Source organism: Triturus cristatus, chromosome 10 (genome assembly GCF_964204655.1).
Source record: "Triturus cristatus chromosome 10, aTriCri1.1, whole genome shotgun sequence".
NCBI lineage: Eukaryota > Metazoa > Chordata > Amphibia > Caudata > Salamandridae > Triturus > Triturus cristatus.
In genome coordinates this window covers 183,744,679-183,763,525 of record NC_140593.1, presented here as the reverse complement: position 1 = coordinate 183,763,525, position 18,847 = coordinate 183,744,679, and the positions used below count along the sequence as shown (strand labels likewise).

The window sequence follows — 18,847 nt, the reverse complement described above, 5'->3', positions numbered from 1 at the left end:
CATCAATGAACCTTGAGGCCTGGCCTGGTGGGCGGTATATGTAAAGGCCGGATAACGTAGACTGGGGACTGATGCTGAATTTGAATTGAGCGCATTCGCAGTCTGGGAGAGGTTCTTTGATAAAGGAGCAAGTGAGGTTCTTTTTGTAGATGACTGCGATGCCGCCACCCCGGGTTTCACGGTTTATGGTGACCAAGTGAAACTCATCAGGGAGCGCCAGGTTGGGGATGGTAGTTATGCCGTCTCGTAGCCATGTTTCGCACAAGAACAGGACGTCCGGATTTTCTTCCTGTAGAAGTGAATTTACCTCAAGGTGGTGTTTAGAGAGGGATCTGACGTTGAGGTGTAGTATCGTCAGGGGCGGGGTAGTAGTTGCGGTGCGATTATCCCACACTCGAGCGGGCATGCTAGTGGAAAAATGGCATCGAGCACAGTGGAGTGGCGAGTGGCCTAGGATGCCAATGGCGTCGGAGCAGCTTTGGCTAGTGTTCAAGGCAAGGAGTTCCTTGCGACCATATCGTGTAGGCAGGGGTCTGGTTGGAACAGGGGGACTGGCGAGAGGCGATGGTCTGGCGATGACGGGCGCAGACGGGCTTGCCCTAGGCGCGCCTTCGGCGCGCAGACGGCGCTCCCGCTGCGCTCGTCCGCTGCGCTTCCTACCAAGACACATGATAAATAGTGGAAGTTCTGGACGTAGGAGGAGGCGTGGCCACTCGAGGGGGCGTGTCCGAGACGCGCCTTGCCCTCGTGGATCGGCGACCAAACAATGAGGGGTTTCGTTGCAGCGGGGGTCCGCTGTTTAGGCTGCCAAGAGTGCAGTAAGTGAGGTTTGCTTTTTAAAATAGAACACAGTATCACACAATTAAAATAAGTTCTTAGCTCTCCCGGCTTCCACCTCAGGAGTATGTTGTTTAGCGCGACACCAGGGCACTGGGCGCGCTATTTATACAGCTTGGGGGCGTGGCCACTCGAGGGGGCGTGTCCGAGACGCGCCTCGCCCTCGTGGATCGGCGACCAAACAATGAGGGGTTTCGTTGCAGCGGGGGTCCGCTGTTTAGGCTGCCAAGAGTGCAGTAAGTGAGGTTTGCTTTTTAAAATAGAACACAGTATCACACAATTAAAATAAGTTCTTAGCTCTCCCGGCTTCCGCCTCAGGAGTATGTTGTTTAGCGCGACACCAGGGCACTGGGCGCGCTATTTATACAGCTTGGGGGCGTGGCCACTCGAGGGGGCGTGTCCGAGACGCGCCTCGCCCTCGTGGATCGGCGACCAAACAATGAGGGGTTTCGTTGCAGCGGGGGTCCGCTGTTTAGGCTGCCAAGAGTGCAGTAAGTGAGGTTTGCTTTTTAAAATAGAACACAGTATCACACAATTAAAATAAGTTCTTAGCTCTCCCGGCTTCCGCCTCAGGAGTATGTTGTTTCAATTGAAATCAATTGTATCAATTGAAAACGTTGAAATGCTACAATGGTGAGATGATGAATTGCAAACAGTGACACCGTATATAAAAGAACAAAAACATTATAAAAAGTCATGTTTTTGTACTTAAAAAATTGTTTTTAACTTTTGATAATTTGAATTTAATAAAAAAGAATGGATTTGAATAAAAAATTGTGAATACTGTGATAATGCAACAGAGGGGAGCCCAGTGAGTTTATTAAGCCAATAGTGAATTAGACATAGGTCGAGTGGGAGTGCTCTTGCAGCTGAGGTATTTGTCCGTCGGAAGCCAGCCAGAATGTCCGGCCGGTTTAAATTCTGACCGGTTGTATTGTTATCAGCCGGTTGGAACCCCCACAACCCCAAAACTTACCTTAAATGCGTGGTAAAGGCATACATTGTAAAAGTATATTCATTCTCAAAACATGCATGGTAAAAAATGTGTGGTAAAGGTACAGTGTTTTCTGTTGTTCAGCATAACAGAATACCAAATGCAACTATATTGCAGGGGGACCTGCAGATAGTAGAAGCAGCTGCCAGGCACGGCCTATGAGCCAGAGCAGTTTCTGCCATCTACCAACAAGCATGTAGATAGGAGTGCAGGTGAAGTGCCAAGTGCCAAATGCCAAGGCTTACTGAAAGCAATTGTTGTGCAGAAGAGAAGGAAGATGCAGACAAAAGAGAAGAAAGGTGCCCCATGATGAAGTTGAAGACAGTTGCTGAGGCTCAGCTTCAGGTATTCCGTCCTTCACACAAGAGCAGGCCCCTCCCATATTTGCAGACATGCTATGTGTCCAGCATGAGGCCAAAGGTTATGTCCATTATCACTTGATTGGTGATAGCAAATTGGACCAGGGGGAAGCTTGCTGAAGTACTTGAAGCCCAGAAGCCTATAGGGGACTTTAACAATGATTGTAGGAAGTCATCAGTGGTGAATTGTTAACAGTGCAATATCCCTCTTGCCCACAATTAGGATCATACACATTTTGTACTTCACAGAAGGCAGCTCCTTTGTAGTAACACTGTCTTCCCAAGCTTAGCTAGTATTTCAGTGAGATTTAGGTGCTTGCTATTTGCTGTGTGTGGTTGGTTTGTAGGTGGACATCTGGAGGGTTTGTGGGATTTGGTTGAAATACTGCTGGGTATACTAATAGGGAAACTTCTTCAAAATGTGTTGCCATATAATTACAGGTAGCTGCTGAAAGCAAAGCTTGACATGAACATCAGAAACTAATATTTAGTAGTAACTTGGAGAACCAATTTAAAGGAAAGGAAACCAAACTTGTTGTCAAATAAGTATATGTTTCGCATTTCAACCACGGGCATACAATGGCAGTGTGTTTTATAAGGCATCACTCATAGAATTTAAGTTTTCAAACACTATCTTCTAAAAGATTAAAATGTCTTTCAAAGAAAGAGGAAAAGAGTGTCTAGACTTTAGTAAAGTGACTTCAAAATACAGCCAAGCGCCTTGAAGCAGTGGTGATATGTCGTTTTATTTATATTCCCTAGGTTATATTGAGGAAGCATGCATCATCCCGTGCCCATCGGACTGTAAGTTGAGTGAGTGGTCCAGCTGGTCTCGCTGCAGCAAGTCCTGCGGGAGTGGGGTGAAGGTTCGATCCAAGTGGCTCCGAGAAAAACCCTACAATGCTGGAAGGCCCTGTCCGAAGATGGATCACGTCAATCAGGTACTGCTCGGATTTTTAATTGATGGTATGTGCACGAATCTACTGTTGAAATGTGTTACCTCGACAAATCGAAATTGGGTAAATTATAGCTCCTAGGAGGCAGAGGATTTCGCCTCAAGGAGCAAATGCAAGATTTAACCTAGGATTCGTATCCAATCCACTAGGGGGGCTATGCGTGCAACACCTTGAGACGTTTGTTGGACATACATGTTCTTAGTGTCTAGATCCTGGTAAAAACTGTTAGCAAAGCTTTTAAATTCAGAATCTTGAAAGAACAAAAGTATTATTATTGTTCATTATTGGTAGCCTTGTTGAGGATGCTTTTGAAGTAAGTAGCTTTGTAGTCTGCGGAATGTATCTTAAGCAGTTCTGGAAAGTAAAAATATTATCGTAATAAAAAGGAGTAGTTGAGTTATGGAGTTTGCAATGAGTTTGTCTTCAGAGTTCTCTTCTGCTGTGTTAAGAATTGTAACAAAAATGGCTTGGACCCCTATAAAGTAGATATTCCTTGGAAGGAGGTATGGGATGTTTTTGAGCACTTTTAATGAGTGCTCACGAACTGTGATAATAACGTCAGTAGCATGATGCGCAGAAAAATGAAGCACATTTCATCCTATATGACATGGCCTCAGTCCCTTATTTCTAGAGCAAAATCAAGGCGTCGGCTATGAGGGAAGCCTCCCTCCTCTCAGTCTACGAGGATCTCATTCAGGACGCACAGTGCAAGACCCTCTCCAAGACCTTCTTATGAGAAGTCATCCAGTTCGGATGCTTTTTTCATTTTTTTCTTTGATTGAGTAAAGGACGCTTTACCCCTTTGGTATATACTTTAAATGTACAGTGCAGTGCAGTAGATGCATTTTATATGCTCCAGTGACACCTTACTTACAGTAAATTTGTTGTCTATGTTTAGTTGTTAAAGTGTGTGAATCCATACGTTTGTGTGTCCGCACACACATAGGTTTGGCAATGTCCCCTGTAGTTTGAGCTGATCGAAATTATGTAATTTCCAGTGTCACTATCCTCCTCAGTACATTCAATCAGGGAAAGATGACACACTGTTTGGTACCTAAATACGAAGCACACTTTCAAATTCTGATGTAGTTTAAAAACAATTCAATTCTGTTGTAGGTTTTTAATGGTTTATTGATCCATGTTCACAGGGTCAGTAGTTTCCTGCTAATTATGAATGCTTATGTATTAGGATAGGTTATACTGTACCTGGTAAATACTGATACTGTCGGATGTGGTATTACATCTTGTGATGTTCCTGCCAAATTTTGTACTGTAGATGGGGAGATAACATAGTAAAACTGCATGTCCCCCCTCCCCCATTTTGCTTTGTAAAACCGTTCATGTACAGTTATTTTTTTATTGGGGTGTGTGAAATTTGCGTAATTGCACGAATTTTCCCCTAAATTATGTGAATTACATAATTATGTAAAATGCAAATCTATGATTTTGTGCTATTTGTTAAGTGAAAAATGCATGCTCAAGTCAATTTTTGGAGCAATGAAGACACCACAAATAACAGCCGGTTACGTTCTGTTTTTCCATGCATTTGTGGTAAATTTTACCATAAATGACACTTTTGAACTGTGCATATTTAAGCAAAGTGGCATAATGGTGAAATTTCAGGAAATATGCTTAACAAGCATAATGTGAAATACAGGAAATACCACCAATTTAGCAAATTACTCCAGCATAATTTAACTTAGGCCCAGGCCTTGTATTTTCCCTTCACAAAACAAAATAAATCCATGTACCTGAGTTGTGATTAATGGCTGTTATAAATGGGGTCTCTAGTTGGCAGAGGTTAGCACCCTGTCCAAGTAGGGACCATCCCTCTGGTCAGGGTAAATCAGATACACACCGTAAATGAACCTGTGCTCACCATCTGCCAGCTTGGAGCAGAGCAGTCAGGCTTAACTTAAGAGGTAAGTATTTGTGTAACACTAAAATGACAGTAACTCAATAAAACCACCACAAAAAGACTCCACACGGTTTAGTAAAATAGAGAATAGTTATCTGTTCAAAATGACAAAAATTCGAGTTATTCAAATTTTCATATACTAGAGCAATGTGTTAAATGTAGCAGTGCTCCAAGCGTGCACGTTATACTGAAATCCGGGGAGAACTAGCACACTTCCTTTATATCAGTTATGTTAGTATGTCCGACAGCGCTATTCCTTGTAGAGCAACCGGCTGTTACTGGGTTTTGCAGGATCCCAAAGAATGTCAGAGAGAGGCAGTGAATCAAATGCAGGGGCTGCCTGGGTTCAGTTGGACAAGAGAAGAAATTAGGAAAGTTGATCCACAGGCAGTGGCGGCTCCTCGAGGGAGTGCTTTGGGGTGGTGAGGCGGGGCAGGGGAGGGGCAAGTGGGGGGTAGTAAACTTCAGCATAGGGTCGAACAGAGTTAAGTAAATAATTAAATAAATATAACAAATTATATTGCGCGCGCTGCATCGCCGAAATGACGTTGCAGCGCGCAATGTAATTAGTTTTCTTTATTCACTTAACTCTGTTCTGCCCTATACCGGAGTTTACTACTTCCTGCCCCGCCTCACCGCCCCGCAGCACTCCCTCGTGGAGCTGCCACTGCCCACAGTACCTTTTGATTCAGTTTTTAGCCACTGGGTGGGGAACCACGCTGCTGCAAGGCCCAGCGAGGGTCATATGGCAATCAGCTGCTGACCCCATAGTGATTGTGGAGGGGGTGCCCAGCGGGTGAAGGTTGTCAGGGCACTTGTGCAGGTGACGCTGGAGACTCCCACAGCGCGGGTCTGTAGACGCATGTAGAGGCGAGCACACAGCTCTTCTGAGCGCTCTCAGCTGCTTCGGCACTGCTTGTGGTCTCCGCTAGTTTCTCCCCAAGGACTCCTCACAAGGGAAGGCACCTGACTTCTGCTCAGCTGTAGGCCTATCTGCTCTCATGGGGTTAGTTGTGCAAGAAGGGGAGTGGGCTGCAGTGAATGTCGTGCTGCAGCACCAGTTGACGATGAGGAGTGCTCCCGCACCGCAGAGGTTATTGCTGGGTGAAAGGTGCGGACAGCTTGTTTCAGGCAGTTTGCGAGGTCCTTGGTGTTCTTGGGACCCCGTGGGACCAATGGGGACAAGCCAGCAAGCCCTGGGAGATACTCTAGTGGTCTACTTGTGTTTTCTGTAGCAGGGCAAAGGTCAGGAGGGTAGTTCAATTAGGCTGAGCAGCAGTCCCTTAGAACAGTCAAGCGCAGCAAGATGGCAATCCTTCAGCTTAGCAGCCTTTACTCCCACGTAGTTTCTTTCAGGTTCAGTGGTGTGCTAATTTGTAGGGCCCCAAAGTGCCTTTAATGTAGGGGTGCCTTGAAAGGGTCTTCAAAACTGCATGTGTATCTTTCAGCCCAGTACTAGCTCCAGACTACTGATTAGCCCTTTGTGCGAGAGCAAGACACAGCCCATTTGAATGTAAGTGTGAACCACTTGTCCCTCTCTCTGCCCAGGAAGGCTATCAGTATGTAGATGAATGCATATGTGTCTCCTGGCATCCAACCCTTTCTGTGTTTTTAGCTATCTAGAGAGTATGCACAAAGGTGTAGCTGTCACCATGGCCAGATGTGAATTGGAGACAGGCTGCAGGCACACAGAGTAAAGTTAAGAGCAGAGAAATGTCCACTTTCGTAAAATAGCAGTGCTAAATCCAGCTTTACCATTAAAGAGGGTTTATCATTCCTATTCCAGCTATACCAAACATGACAGAGCTACTCCTTTCTGATCAGAAATTACCACTCAAAAGTATATAAGGGAATTCCCAATGCTGGCCTAGAGAAGAAATAGGCCTCACAGCAGAGAAAAACGAATTTAGGTATTTGTCACTGCCAGGACATAGAACTTAAAAGTACATATCCTGTCATTTAGTTACACAGCACAGTGCACTTAGGGCCTACCTAGGGCTTGGCAAGTGGTTTTAAATGCAAAGGAGAGGTGACACTAAACTTCACAGGCCTTGCAATCGCAGCCCTGAAACAGGATTGAAAGGGTACTTGAGTGGGTGGCACGAACAGTGCTGCAGGTCCACTAGTAGCATTTCGGGTACAGGCCCTGGGTACATCGGATACCACTTTAGAAGGGACTTACAGGCAAACCAAATATGGCAATCATGTATACACCAATCATACCATGTTTTAAGGGGAGGACACATGCAGTTTAACACTGATTAGCAGTGGTAAAGTGCCCTGAGGGCTAAAGCCAGAAAAAAGAGGGTCAGAAAAATAAGAGGAGGAAGGCAAAACGTTTCGGGATAACCCTGCAAAAGTGACCAGGTTCAACAATGGCCAAATGAGAATTATGGCCCATGTTGCATCTCTGCTGGTGGACAGCAAAATGAAGATTATCCTTCAGGAGACTCTCTAACGTTAGGGTTATGTGTTGTGGTCAGCAGTATCTAATTAGTTAGTGCATGGTGCTAAACTAGAAACCTTTAGGGTTTATTTCCTTCATCACCTCTTAGCTACAGCAACAGTTCACACCATTGGGCTCACCCATTAGGATACCATCCCCATGGTTGTGGCCAGTGGAAGCAATGATATAATCTAAGCTGCTGTCCATTTATCTGATCTCTTTGACCAAGACACACATTACTATCCTGCCAACCATGCTAAGTGGGGTTTGGCGATAAAATCAGCACTGTATACACTTCTGCACTAATGATTGTCATATTAGCAAATACACAATTACACATGAAAAATGCTATTAAAATATTTTCCCATCTCTAACAACAATATTTTAAAAGAGTTGTAGTATTACACAAAGTCATTTAAGGATGGTTAAATTGTTGTTTTATATCATTATAATAAAACGAAGACTATTAGTAATTGAAGAGTGGATTGGTTTTATTTGTCGTTTAGGAAATTGTTCTAAATTAGGCGCGGTGTAGCAGTGCTGCCCTCTAGAGGCAAATAACTTCAGAGTGAACCACAGTTGCAAAACCCTTGTGGAGAAGCACAAAGTCAACTGTGGGGACGAGAGGGTAGAAAATCATAGAAATGGTGCATGTTTAGACAAACTAGGCCTGATTCACAAAGGTAAACCTACACTTTTCTGTAAGCTATTTTTGTTTTTGAATTCACAAATGATACTTTAATAGTAAGTGTACAACTGCGGAGAGACCGCAGTCAGGACAGAGGACTCTGCACACAAAAAGATACCACAGGCCTATCTTTTAGTGTTCTCTGCCCCAACTGTGGAGCCGCTGCAGTCATAAACATTCTATTAAAACAGAGTTTGTGAATTCCAAAATAAATGTAAAGTTACAAAAAGTTGTAATTTTACCATCGTAAATCAGACCCTGGATATTCTAACTCACTGATGAAGGGGGCTTTATTTAATTTTTGGCTCCAGACCACTTTGAGCTCAAGGTACATGCACAAGTCACAGGATAATGCTTTGCTAAACCAATGATGAGAAGGGCGTATTCTGTCCAACAAGGGAATGGTACGCTAGGAACATCCACTGTCGAATATGTCACAAAATGAGGAAGTAGCCTCAAAAGGAACCCATGTGGCTTGGAAAAAAGCAGGAACTACATCTCAAAAGGGCTCTGATGGAGGTGGCATTTTGGATGATGAAATGATCAGCATTTCCCAACAATTATGTTCTTGTTCTTATTCTTATTCTAATTTTAATTTTTCGACTCATTCTTATTGTTAGTCTCATTCTTATTCCCATTTTTCCTATACTTATTACTTTGTTTCGCTTTCTCATGCTGATTTATATTCTTATTTTCTTTCTCATTCTCATTCTTAAACTTATTATTCTCATTCATACACTTATTATTCTCATTCTTATTCTTAGTCATATTCTTATAATTCTAATTACAAGTGTTATTACAATTATTCATGTTACATGGTATGTGTTCAACCCTTATATCTGCTTGAGGAAATTATTGTTAGAGAAGCATATGTTAATTAAAGCATATTTTGAAATGATGTAATGCATTTATTATTAGTATTAAGTTTGGTGGACTTGACAGACAAACATTTCAGAAATCCTTAGAAGCGTAGAAATACACTTAAATTATCAGATGTTCTGACCACTCCTCATACTTCCTATAGGCTAGGAAAATTGATGATCGTCTTTGTTTCTTAGATGTCGCCAGTGATCCCTGAGTCTATCCTTTGAAAAATCTGCATTATAGAAAATCAACAAGTACAGTGATTGGGGGGAGGGGAATTTCACTCCTAAGTTTTTCCTTTTTTTTTCTAATGGAAAATATTTTTACTTGAGTACCTCTTTTTCCTCATACCCCCTTCTCACATGGTTGTTATTCTGTGCCGTTCTCAGCACTTTCATAAACTCCTGTGTGGTGAAGGTGCTGATAATGTGTGTTGATATGCACAAAGATGTGACTCTGTGGGTTTTCACATCACTTGCATGAACCACACAATTACACTTCCTTTGACAAGTATAGAATTCCAGCCTCTTTAGCGCCTCCATGCAATAAGGCTAATAAATGACAATTTTTCAGTAATTTGGTGCCACCTTACCTGAGATGACCCCCTAAGGCTGCGGGTGTACCACACATACTAGAAATGCTATTGCTACTATTGGGAATGCACACACCTCTACCTCTAAGTGTCACTTGCAGCTTATGCATTAAAAACCTCATGGGACTCATATTTTTGCTCACTACTTTTTGCAACAGCGGCTTACCTCTATGGTTTGTGTTGAATCCCTGATCTGGGCATGTGCAGCGTCAGGCGGCAGTATTTAGTGAACTACAATCAGGGGCATACCTCATGTTCCTGCGGCCCCTGCAGTGCAGTGGGGACCCCAGCCCTTCAACGGGGACCCAAGACCAATGACATTCCATGAGTTTATGGAGACTTGGGGACTCCTTGTTATATTCTGCAGGGGGGGCATCATTTTGCCTTCACCCACGGGCCACACTGTGTGTCCGCACTGGGGGGCTCACCAAAGCAAGCCCATCCTTGTGTGACTAGGGTCAGAAGCCAGTCACTATGCCACTTTGCTACAATATTCAAGTGATGTACTTATTATTCTTAAGAATTCCTCAATCTCTCCCCCCAAAAAGAAAAGACTGCAGTAGAAGTTAATGACGTAATTACGCAAAATAATGTTGATGGCTTACTTCTGCCTGAGACATGGCTGATAGATAGCGCCACACCCATAAATGGAGTTCCAAAGTGATATACAATCTTATTTCAAATAGGCATTCAGAGAGGGTAGGAGACAGCGGAGCAGCCATTTTTAAAGAGAATTAAACTGTATCATATCAACCTGTCACCAATGTTAGAGACCTTACTTTTGTCATTAGTCTGAATAACTACATTATGTTAATTTTACTCAAGACCCGCATGCCATATATGATTAATTACCCTTAAGCTAATTAGAAATGATTAGATCACACCTTAGCAACTGTGCTTTAACTGTTGGATGATACTGAAGGGAACCAAAAGGCTCCACATTTTTATGAATTATTGCCATCCCTTAGCCTGATACCATACCTGCAGCCTTTCACTCAAACAAAAGGTCATATGTGGATCAGACTTCTCATTTATATAATACAGAACTCCAAATACATCCCTGCCCTTGGCCTGCCATTTCATCATTGTTTGGTGGGAAAATCTTAGGCATGTGAACCAATTCTCCCTCAGTAATGGGCAGCCACTCATCAGCGGAAGATCATCAGTTTAGAAGAAATAATGAGTGATTTAAAAATGTATTTATATGTCCTTGCTATGCTTTTTTATGCTCTAGTGAACCAAGGTGTGCATTAGTGGGATTTTTTTTAACTTTCTCAGCCTGTAAAGGCATTACATTTTTCCTTGAAAAATGAGAAAAAGTGCATGCATATCATGTTGGGATACTACTCATAGGGAAGATGATTCTTTTTGCATGATTGCTGCCATTTTCTTTGGGCCAATGCTGCCTGATTTTTGAATCTATGCACCGGGTCTCTGCTAAGCAGGCTCCAGTGCACATACTTTGACCCAAAAACACGTTTGTGACGGAGTAGTCCATCCGCCAAACTCTAAATCGTGCCTCGACTCTGACTGAAATACACAATTCTAGCCACAGTTCTGCAAGTGATTATAACATGCGCACCGGAATATACTGACCCGCTCACAGAAAAAACCCTCATAAGATTTCAAATTTCTTGAGTAGTATTATTATATCAACTAATAACTAATCGTGTTTCAGCATGATGATTATTCCCTGTGCTGTACATCTTGAAAATAATTAAATAGTCGAAAACCAATGTCAATTTTGGATTTTGGCAGACCAGAACTGCATCCGTATATGCCACAGAAGGACCAGTTTTGCCGCCATGCATATTATTTTTCGAACCCCAATGTTTTGAACTGCACATAAAGATGCTAAGCACCTAGAATATGACATTTCTATAAAAGAGATAACAAATGTTCCCTGCATTTTCTGCATTTTTATGACATGTTGCTTTCTTGCAAAGTCTGGCATTAGTGAGCAGGAGTAAGCATGCATATATTGTCAAGCCCTCTTATATATGGGATGAAATGCCCCCTGCCATACAACATAAGGATATCACGTCACTGAGGATTTCCTAGAACATATAAAGTATTGAGGCCAAAGGCCAATTTTGTTTATAAGGTTCTGGAACTCTGAGGTGATTTGCAATATCCCTACCATGAAGGGCATGGCATGCTTATTGCTTTTAATACATAGGCAAACCATCACCTTTCCCTCAAACCACTTTAATCCTTGGTGCGTTGCACATTCATACGAAACAGAGAGCATGTTGGTAAACATGAAGAATAAAAGTAGAATCTCTAGTGCAAAATGAAACACATATAAAAAGCTGTTAGATATTTGTTCCAAAAATATATTAGAATTGGTTTAATATTCGCTTTTTTTTAAAGGTGCAGTGGCTCGGAATGTGTAGAAACATGCATCAAGATTCAAACTTTTCTATAACTACCTTAAGAGTACAATAAATAAACGTGTTGCCATACATTTCCCCTTTCTGATTATCATGGTACCTAGAAACACAGAGCAGTAGAAAGAAAACTCATTTTACACCGCAGCTTCTATTATGTTCTGTTACTTGAGTTTCCCATACGTTTGCCTGTTGGCTGTTTCCAGGTGTGATTTACCTGGTATGCGCCCAGTAGAACACTGAGATCTAGTTTGGCGCATACGGTCCTGATTCCCAGAATGAAACGAATAAACTGGGGCGGCAGAACACTGACCTTCCAGGGGGGAAAGTTATGGAACTCTCTTCCTCTTGCCCTCCGATCCCAACACAGCCTGCAGCTATTCAGAAAGCAGCTAAAGACCTGTTTTTTTCTGCCGGCAAATAACAAGGTCTCTCAGACCTAACTTGGTTGAAGCTCCCTCCTCAGTCTTTGATCCGCCTAGCGCTAAGATACCTTCGAATATTGCGCGCTCTATAAAATTATTTCATTCATTCTTTCATTGGCTCAGGCAGCAGGCGCTGTGACATCAGTTACATTTTGAGGCTATGTGCTTTAATGGCTTCTGAAATTCCTGCAGTCTAATAGAGAGACAAGTAGGTGTCCATAGCCTGAGGTGGCACAGGGACAACCCTCACTGTGTGTCTTGCAGTAGCCTCGCTTTCTTGAAATTAAAACATCACCAAGGATATGCAAATCGGAACAGACAATTTATCTTCTGCCCTGAGGGTGAATGCGACAAGAGGAAATGTTAGAACCGATCATAATATTGAAATAATGTGCATGGTTTTGACAAGTACAATTTACCCAACCATTTAACTTGGACTGAGGAGTGGGATATGTTAGCTAATGTAGTCAGATTTAATAGCAGTGACTTAAATCTGTTCTGTAAATTCTGAGAGCCAAGTGATAACATCTCTCTTTAATGGATTCAGCCACAGTGAAACTCGGAAGAGATGCATCAGGTCACCTTCAAAAAGATGCTTGACATGGGCATGCCTTTAGACAAACGTAGTTGCATTATATGCTTGACGTATTTCAACATTTTTGATAACATTACTACTTTTCAGTAATTCGCACGTAACTCAAACCGTATGCACCACAGTCTATGAAATACATATACTTCTGGGGGTATTGCTTGCCCTACATTGCTGGATTTTTTTGCATTGGAAATTCTGCCCTTTATTTGAAGGATAAAAAGTGCAAATGCATGTACATTTGTTTGCTTGTTTTTCTCCACATATAAATTGTTTTAAACGGGGGGCCACAATGCATTCTGGACCCCCTAAACTGATGGATGATAGAATTATTCACAGCAAATGTCCACATTTACTTCAACATGCTGTGCTACTTACAGGATTAATCAGCTGAATCTAATGCCGGGAGCAAGCGGATTGCATCCACAATTTCAGATTCAAATGGAGTAAAAATTGTGCCAAGGCTCGGTGCCTTTCCACATACACATTCCTTCAGATGCTGCCTAAAGGATTTTGATTTTGATGTAAAATTCGGAATTTGGCAAAACTTGCCATTTTCACGTGTGGTAAAACCGCAACTAGATATGATTACCCATTTCGACCTTTCAAATTCAAAACGGTGCACAGACCTCACACGGTAGTAAACCGAACCATGTGTAATGGTTTTCTCCAGGCAGTTTATCTCCTAGCAAAAATTGTGGGATTCACAATGCACAATTTTGTGTATGTGTCCAAACTAAGAGGGAATGTGAATATCCACATAGCGGCAATTTACAAGTGGCGTGATAACTGCGTGGAAATATCTCTGCAGCTGGAATTACTGGCATGGTGCTGTATCTCCCCCCTGTTACTGTGCCTTTAAGAAATAATGACCCAGTAATGGGAAACAACAGGTAGCCATATTATCACTGCACCTCTTAATGCACATCTTACCATATTACTGGGTCATTTTCCAACTATGAGTTTCACGTGCTTTTGGCAAATGGAACTCAGCCCCTTGTTTCAAAACAGTTAGGGGCATATTCTCAAGGACTTATCACCGAGTTAGCAGCACTTTATCGCAGCCAAAGTGATGATAAATTTATCACACCATTCTCAAGCTGGTGCCAACAGCCGATAACACCAATTTTCCTGCGATAGCCGCTGCCACCGGTGTGTCTCCAACCACGTGCCAGCATACACTGCAGTCCACTCGGTCCCTTCTCTGAAACAGAGTCCAGAGTTAATGATGGCAGAGTACAGATCATTACAAACGGCATCATCGCCTACCCACCCCTGTGCACACAGGCTGCTGCACCCCAGCCCCTCCCGCCACCCAGCGGTTATTGCCCGCCCCTGCGCAACCAGGCCTCATTGCTCACCTGCTGCCACCGGTGTGTCTCCAACCATGTGCCGGCATACACTGAAGTCCACCCGGTCCCTTATCTGAAACAGAGTCCAGAGTTAATGATGGCAGAGTACATATCATTGCAAACGGCATCATTGCCTGCCCGCCCCTGCGCACACAGGCTGCTGCACCCCAGCCCTTCCCGCCGCCCAGCTGTCATTGCCTGCCCCTGCGCAACTAGGCCTCACTGCTCACCTTCCACCACAGGCGTGTCTCCAAGAGGGCCCACGACACGCCGGTGCAAGCTCCAAGCCCGGGGCCCGAGACCTTGGCAGCCTCCACATCATGCAGCCCACACCGCGGTCCACCAGGTCACACACTTGATTCTGTGTCTTGATTTTGCAATGGCCAAGATCATATCAGTGCACATGTCATCATCGCAGGCGGGTGCTCAGCTCTGTAGGTGCCACTAACTCTGTGAACTGCGAGGCAACGCCACGTGGCAGCATGCCCGCGCTGACCGCGGGCTCAGGCTTACACTGCAGTCCAGCAGTTCTCACAGTCCAGACCACCAGGATGGCACATCATCGCAGGCTGCACACCCGATCAGCACTTTAGGTGCCCCTACCTCAGTGCAGGGAAAGTCACCGTCCCGTGGCGGTGGGCCTGTGCTGGACCCAGTGTTTTCGGTGCCACCATTTCTGTGCAACACAAGTCATGGACCCTCTATGATTGAGTCTCGTGATATGCCAGCCGGACGTAGCCATGTCACCTCAGGCAGTGGGGAAGAACTGGGACACGTTGCATGATCGTCCCCCCCTTTATTCGTACGCTGAGTGGCCTGGCCCAGCGTACGCCAGGGCAGCGTAGAGAATGTGAATAATTGTCCCTGATCTCTGGATGTGGTCCATATCTGGGCTGCACAGGAAACAAACTGATGCGTGTGTCTCAGTTGCAGTGTTGGTGCCACAAGGCCCACCATCGACAATGTTGCATGCACCCAGAGGGTGGACACGCACAAAGGGATTGTAAAAGGGACGCAAGGCCGCTCACGGTCTTGGCTCATACATGTCAACTGCTGTGTGAGTATCGCTATTGGTGCACCCTAAACTTAAGGCCTCACATCATTTGCTGCGCGAAAGACACATCACATTTCCAGAATGCAGGCAGTAGTCAGACTAACATTAGGGATGAAAGCTCCTTTGTCTCAATACAGAAAGCGGAAGGACATCTGCACCTCCGAGCTGGGTTCTGCATGTAGCAGGCAACCCCTGAGAAAGATACCATAGCAGATGATGATGACTCCCACACTACGCACAGCGATAATGATAGCCCAATGTATCCACACTCCACACACAGAAGTCCTTGCTCGAGGTACTCTTGCATGGAATGCCCTTTACACTTACGTACACAGCAACACATACACAAGGTGAGTGGACAGCGGTGCTTGGCAAAGTACCTCAATCTGACATACTGCTGGATGGAGAGTACACATGTAGGTATGCAGAGAGATGTACTGTTGACGAATCTGATGGGGGACACTACTTTTGGCCTGCCAAAGACTTTGACATTTCACACACAGCACTATTTCAAACATTGCGTGGGTCAAATGTGTGAAATTGCGCAGTTGCTGTTTCAGAGCAATGAGGAAACAGCTAGTGCACACCTTCCCAGTCATCTCATTGGCTATGTGGGTCATGGTCAAATATGCGCATTGATGTCATTTCCCAGGGTGTAGGTTTTTGTGCAATCAGTGTCACTACATTAAGCCATACATGGTCGATCATGGACATGACACATCTGTGTGAATTTAGAATGTTTAGTTCCTATTAGGTGGAGTGTCGGAGCTGGAACAGTACATGGCCATGCAAACACCACATTACTTTGTAGCCCAGTGTAGGGCCAGCCAGAGTCCTCTAGGGGTTGACGAGTACATCGGGAGATGAAGAGGACAGTCCGCAGTCTGATTGCTGTGTCATTGGTAAACAAACAAAATAAGGCTGTCCATGTCGAGGTCGAAGGTGAGTGTAGCAGAGTGTTTCGGGGGACAGTGGGAGGTGTTGTTACAGGCATGATGCAGAGGGCAGAACCAAGCTGAAACAGGGCATATAGTGGAAATTAATGCTAATGCCTCCTTCTTAATGCAAATTTTGATCCACCCTCATCGTCGTCCTCTATGTCATCTGGCTGACATGTGGGTGCTGGTGTTTGGTCTGCAGCACTATGTGCTGCTGACACATCAGAGGCTGCAGGTGGTATGGCCGCAGCACTGTGTGCCACTGACACATCAGGGGCCGGAGATGTGTGTCGCAGTACCAGCAGCATTCATCTGCTGTGTGGTCTGTGCAGGGGGTGGGGTATCCTCTATGCAGCTGGGCTGCCCTTCTCCTGGAGGTGGATTGCCGTAGATGTCCATGAGCTGTTGTAGGGCATCAGTGTGGAAGGTGTGGAGGTCCTCTTCATCATCACTGATGAGTTGTCTGGTCTGCTCTGCAGGAGGTGTTGATTGTCCCTCTGCAATGTGATGTGGAGATGCACTTCAACATTGTATTGACATGTATGTTGATGCATTGTTCAAGTTTACATACAGACTGCATGACAATGTACATTGTGGCTGTTTGGGAGGAGCTGACTATTTGATGCGGGAATGTGGGCATTTGAACTACATCACAGATGTGAGGTTGTACGCGTACATTTTCATTTCACAGTTTCCTGCTATGCCAGATGTGATTGGCCAGTTTCTATGCACAAGCGGAACCAGTTGTGTCCTCTGTTCTGTGAAGAAAGTGTTGCACTTTGTACCACATTGTCGTCGATGTTGATGTGCTGTGTTTGCTATGTGTGTGTGCTGCAGTGTGCATAGGGGATCAGTGACATGGTCCAGAGTCATTGTGGCTGTGCTGTACTTAATTGTGAATGTGTGCCGTTGTGCCCTTCTCCCCACCTCTCCCCAGTCCCTGGTCAGTACTCACCCTGGTGCTGTTGTGTCTGGTCACGTCGAGCAGTGTCCGGACCCCCAACTCCTGCCACCGTCTCACCACTGATGACTGTGGAGACCAGTTCCTCCATCTCATCCAGCTTCTGGTGTTCCGCTGGACTGCCACCTCCAGTCTGCATTGCTGCCTGATGGTTGTCAGCGAGTTTCTTCTTGGTTTTGCGCTTCGCATCATTCCAGCGCCTCTTGAGCTCTCCAATTGTCCTCCTCCTCCCTCCGAGTGCATTTATCCTGTCCAGGATGGACTGCCATATTACATTTTTATTTGCCAATGACACGTTGGAGGTGATGAACAGTTGTTAGTGGTATTCTATCACCTCCGTGATGATGATCCTGTTTCCTCGTCTTCTTCTCCTTGCCCTTCCGTGACCCCGAGGTCCCATGCTGGTCATCCTGGGGTCTTGTGGGGGTCTGTGCTTGCTCTGGGTTCCTCCATGGTGCTACGCAGTTGGATTTATTTTGTTTGTGGTTTTCTGTGCTTTTTCCTGCAGTACGAGTGGGAATTGCAGGTCTGTCTCTGGTTATCACTGATATTTTTATCTCGGTTGGCCACATCGCCACTTTTTTCGCATTGGCGTTTCGCATTTTTTCGGCATCACATTGATTTTAACGCGGTCATTTGCCACGTTATCTTGGGACAATCACATGGTGCCGCCGTGTTGAGAGTACAACGTTAACACAGTGTTATTTTCCCGCGATAGACTGCGATGTGCAAAGTTGTGTTAAGCTAATTTTGCAATAATTAACACACGTTCTTGAGAATATCCCCCTTAGATTTACTAAGAATTTGCACTGGGTTTACAAGTGGGGCCATTTGTTAATTTGGGATTTCCTTTCCAGTGCAAAACTTTATTTGTGCTGGAAAGAAGCCCTAAAGATACATAAAGTATCACTTGGGCTGCTCTGCATTGATTTGCAGCAAGTGGCACACCCTGGGTGCTACATGGGCTTTCCTACACTACCGCACATGGTTTCTTATGGAAAGTCCTACATCTAACACTTGAAGACAGGGATTTCCACCAATAAAAAAAATAATGTCTCTTTGAGTCTTCTATTAATTTGGAGAAATGCCTTTATTTCCCCACAACTTTTCATATGTGCTTCACTGTATATCACACATTCAAAGTGTGAAAAGTGTTAAAGTATGTGCAATCATAGTTTTTTTACACTGAAAGGGTTCATTCAGTCAATTGGAATTTGGTAATATACATATTGTTTTAGCATGGTGGTATTTTAGCATTTGCAATTTAAATAGGATTAGTGGGTGTTTCTGGAAGAATATGTGTTGCAAATAGCTAGGGGTATTCGTAGCCTGTGGCATGCTGGGGAATGTTCATTTGTAATACCATTATGATATGTGCACGTTCTATAGTTTGAAGACGGAGTTTGTTGCTGGCTGTGCCTGGCGCTGGCTGTGTGCTGCGTTTACTCTGATTAAATACACTTCTCTTTTCTGGAATTCCTGTG

General features: G+C 44.3%; 1 protein-coding gene across 1 annotated transcript in view; it reads left to right on the top strand.

Moving 5' to 3' along the window:
- Positions 1 to 18,847, top strand: part of THSD7A (thrombospondin type 1 domain containing 7A) — a 982,498-nt gene that overhangs the window by 857,003 nt on the left and 106,648 nt on the right. The window contains exon 15 of the mRNA XM_085630781.1: positions 2,953 to 3,131. Within this exon, the coding sequence (XP_085486907.1) occupies positions 2,953 to 3,131 (179 nt within the window). The remainder of the gene's footprint in view (positions 1 to 2,952; positions 3,132 to 18,847) is intronic.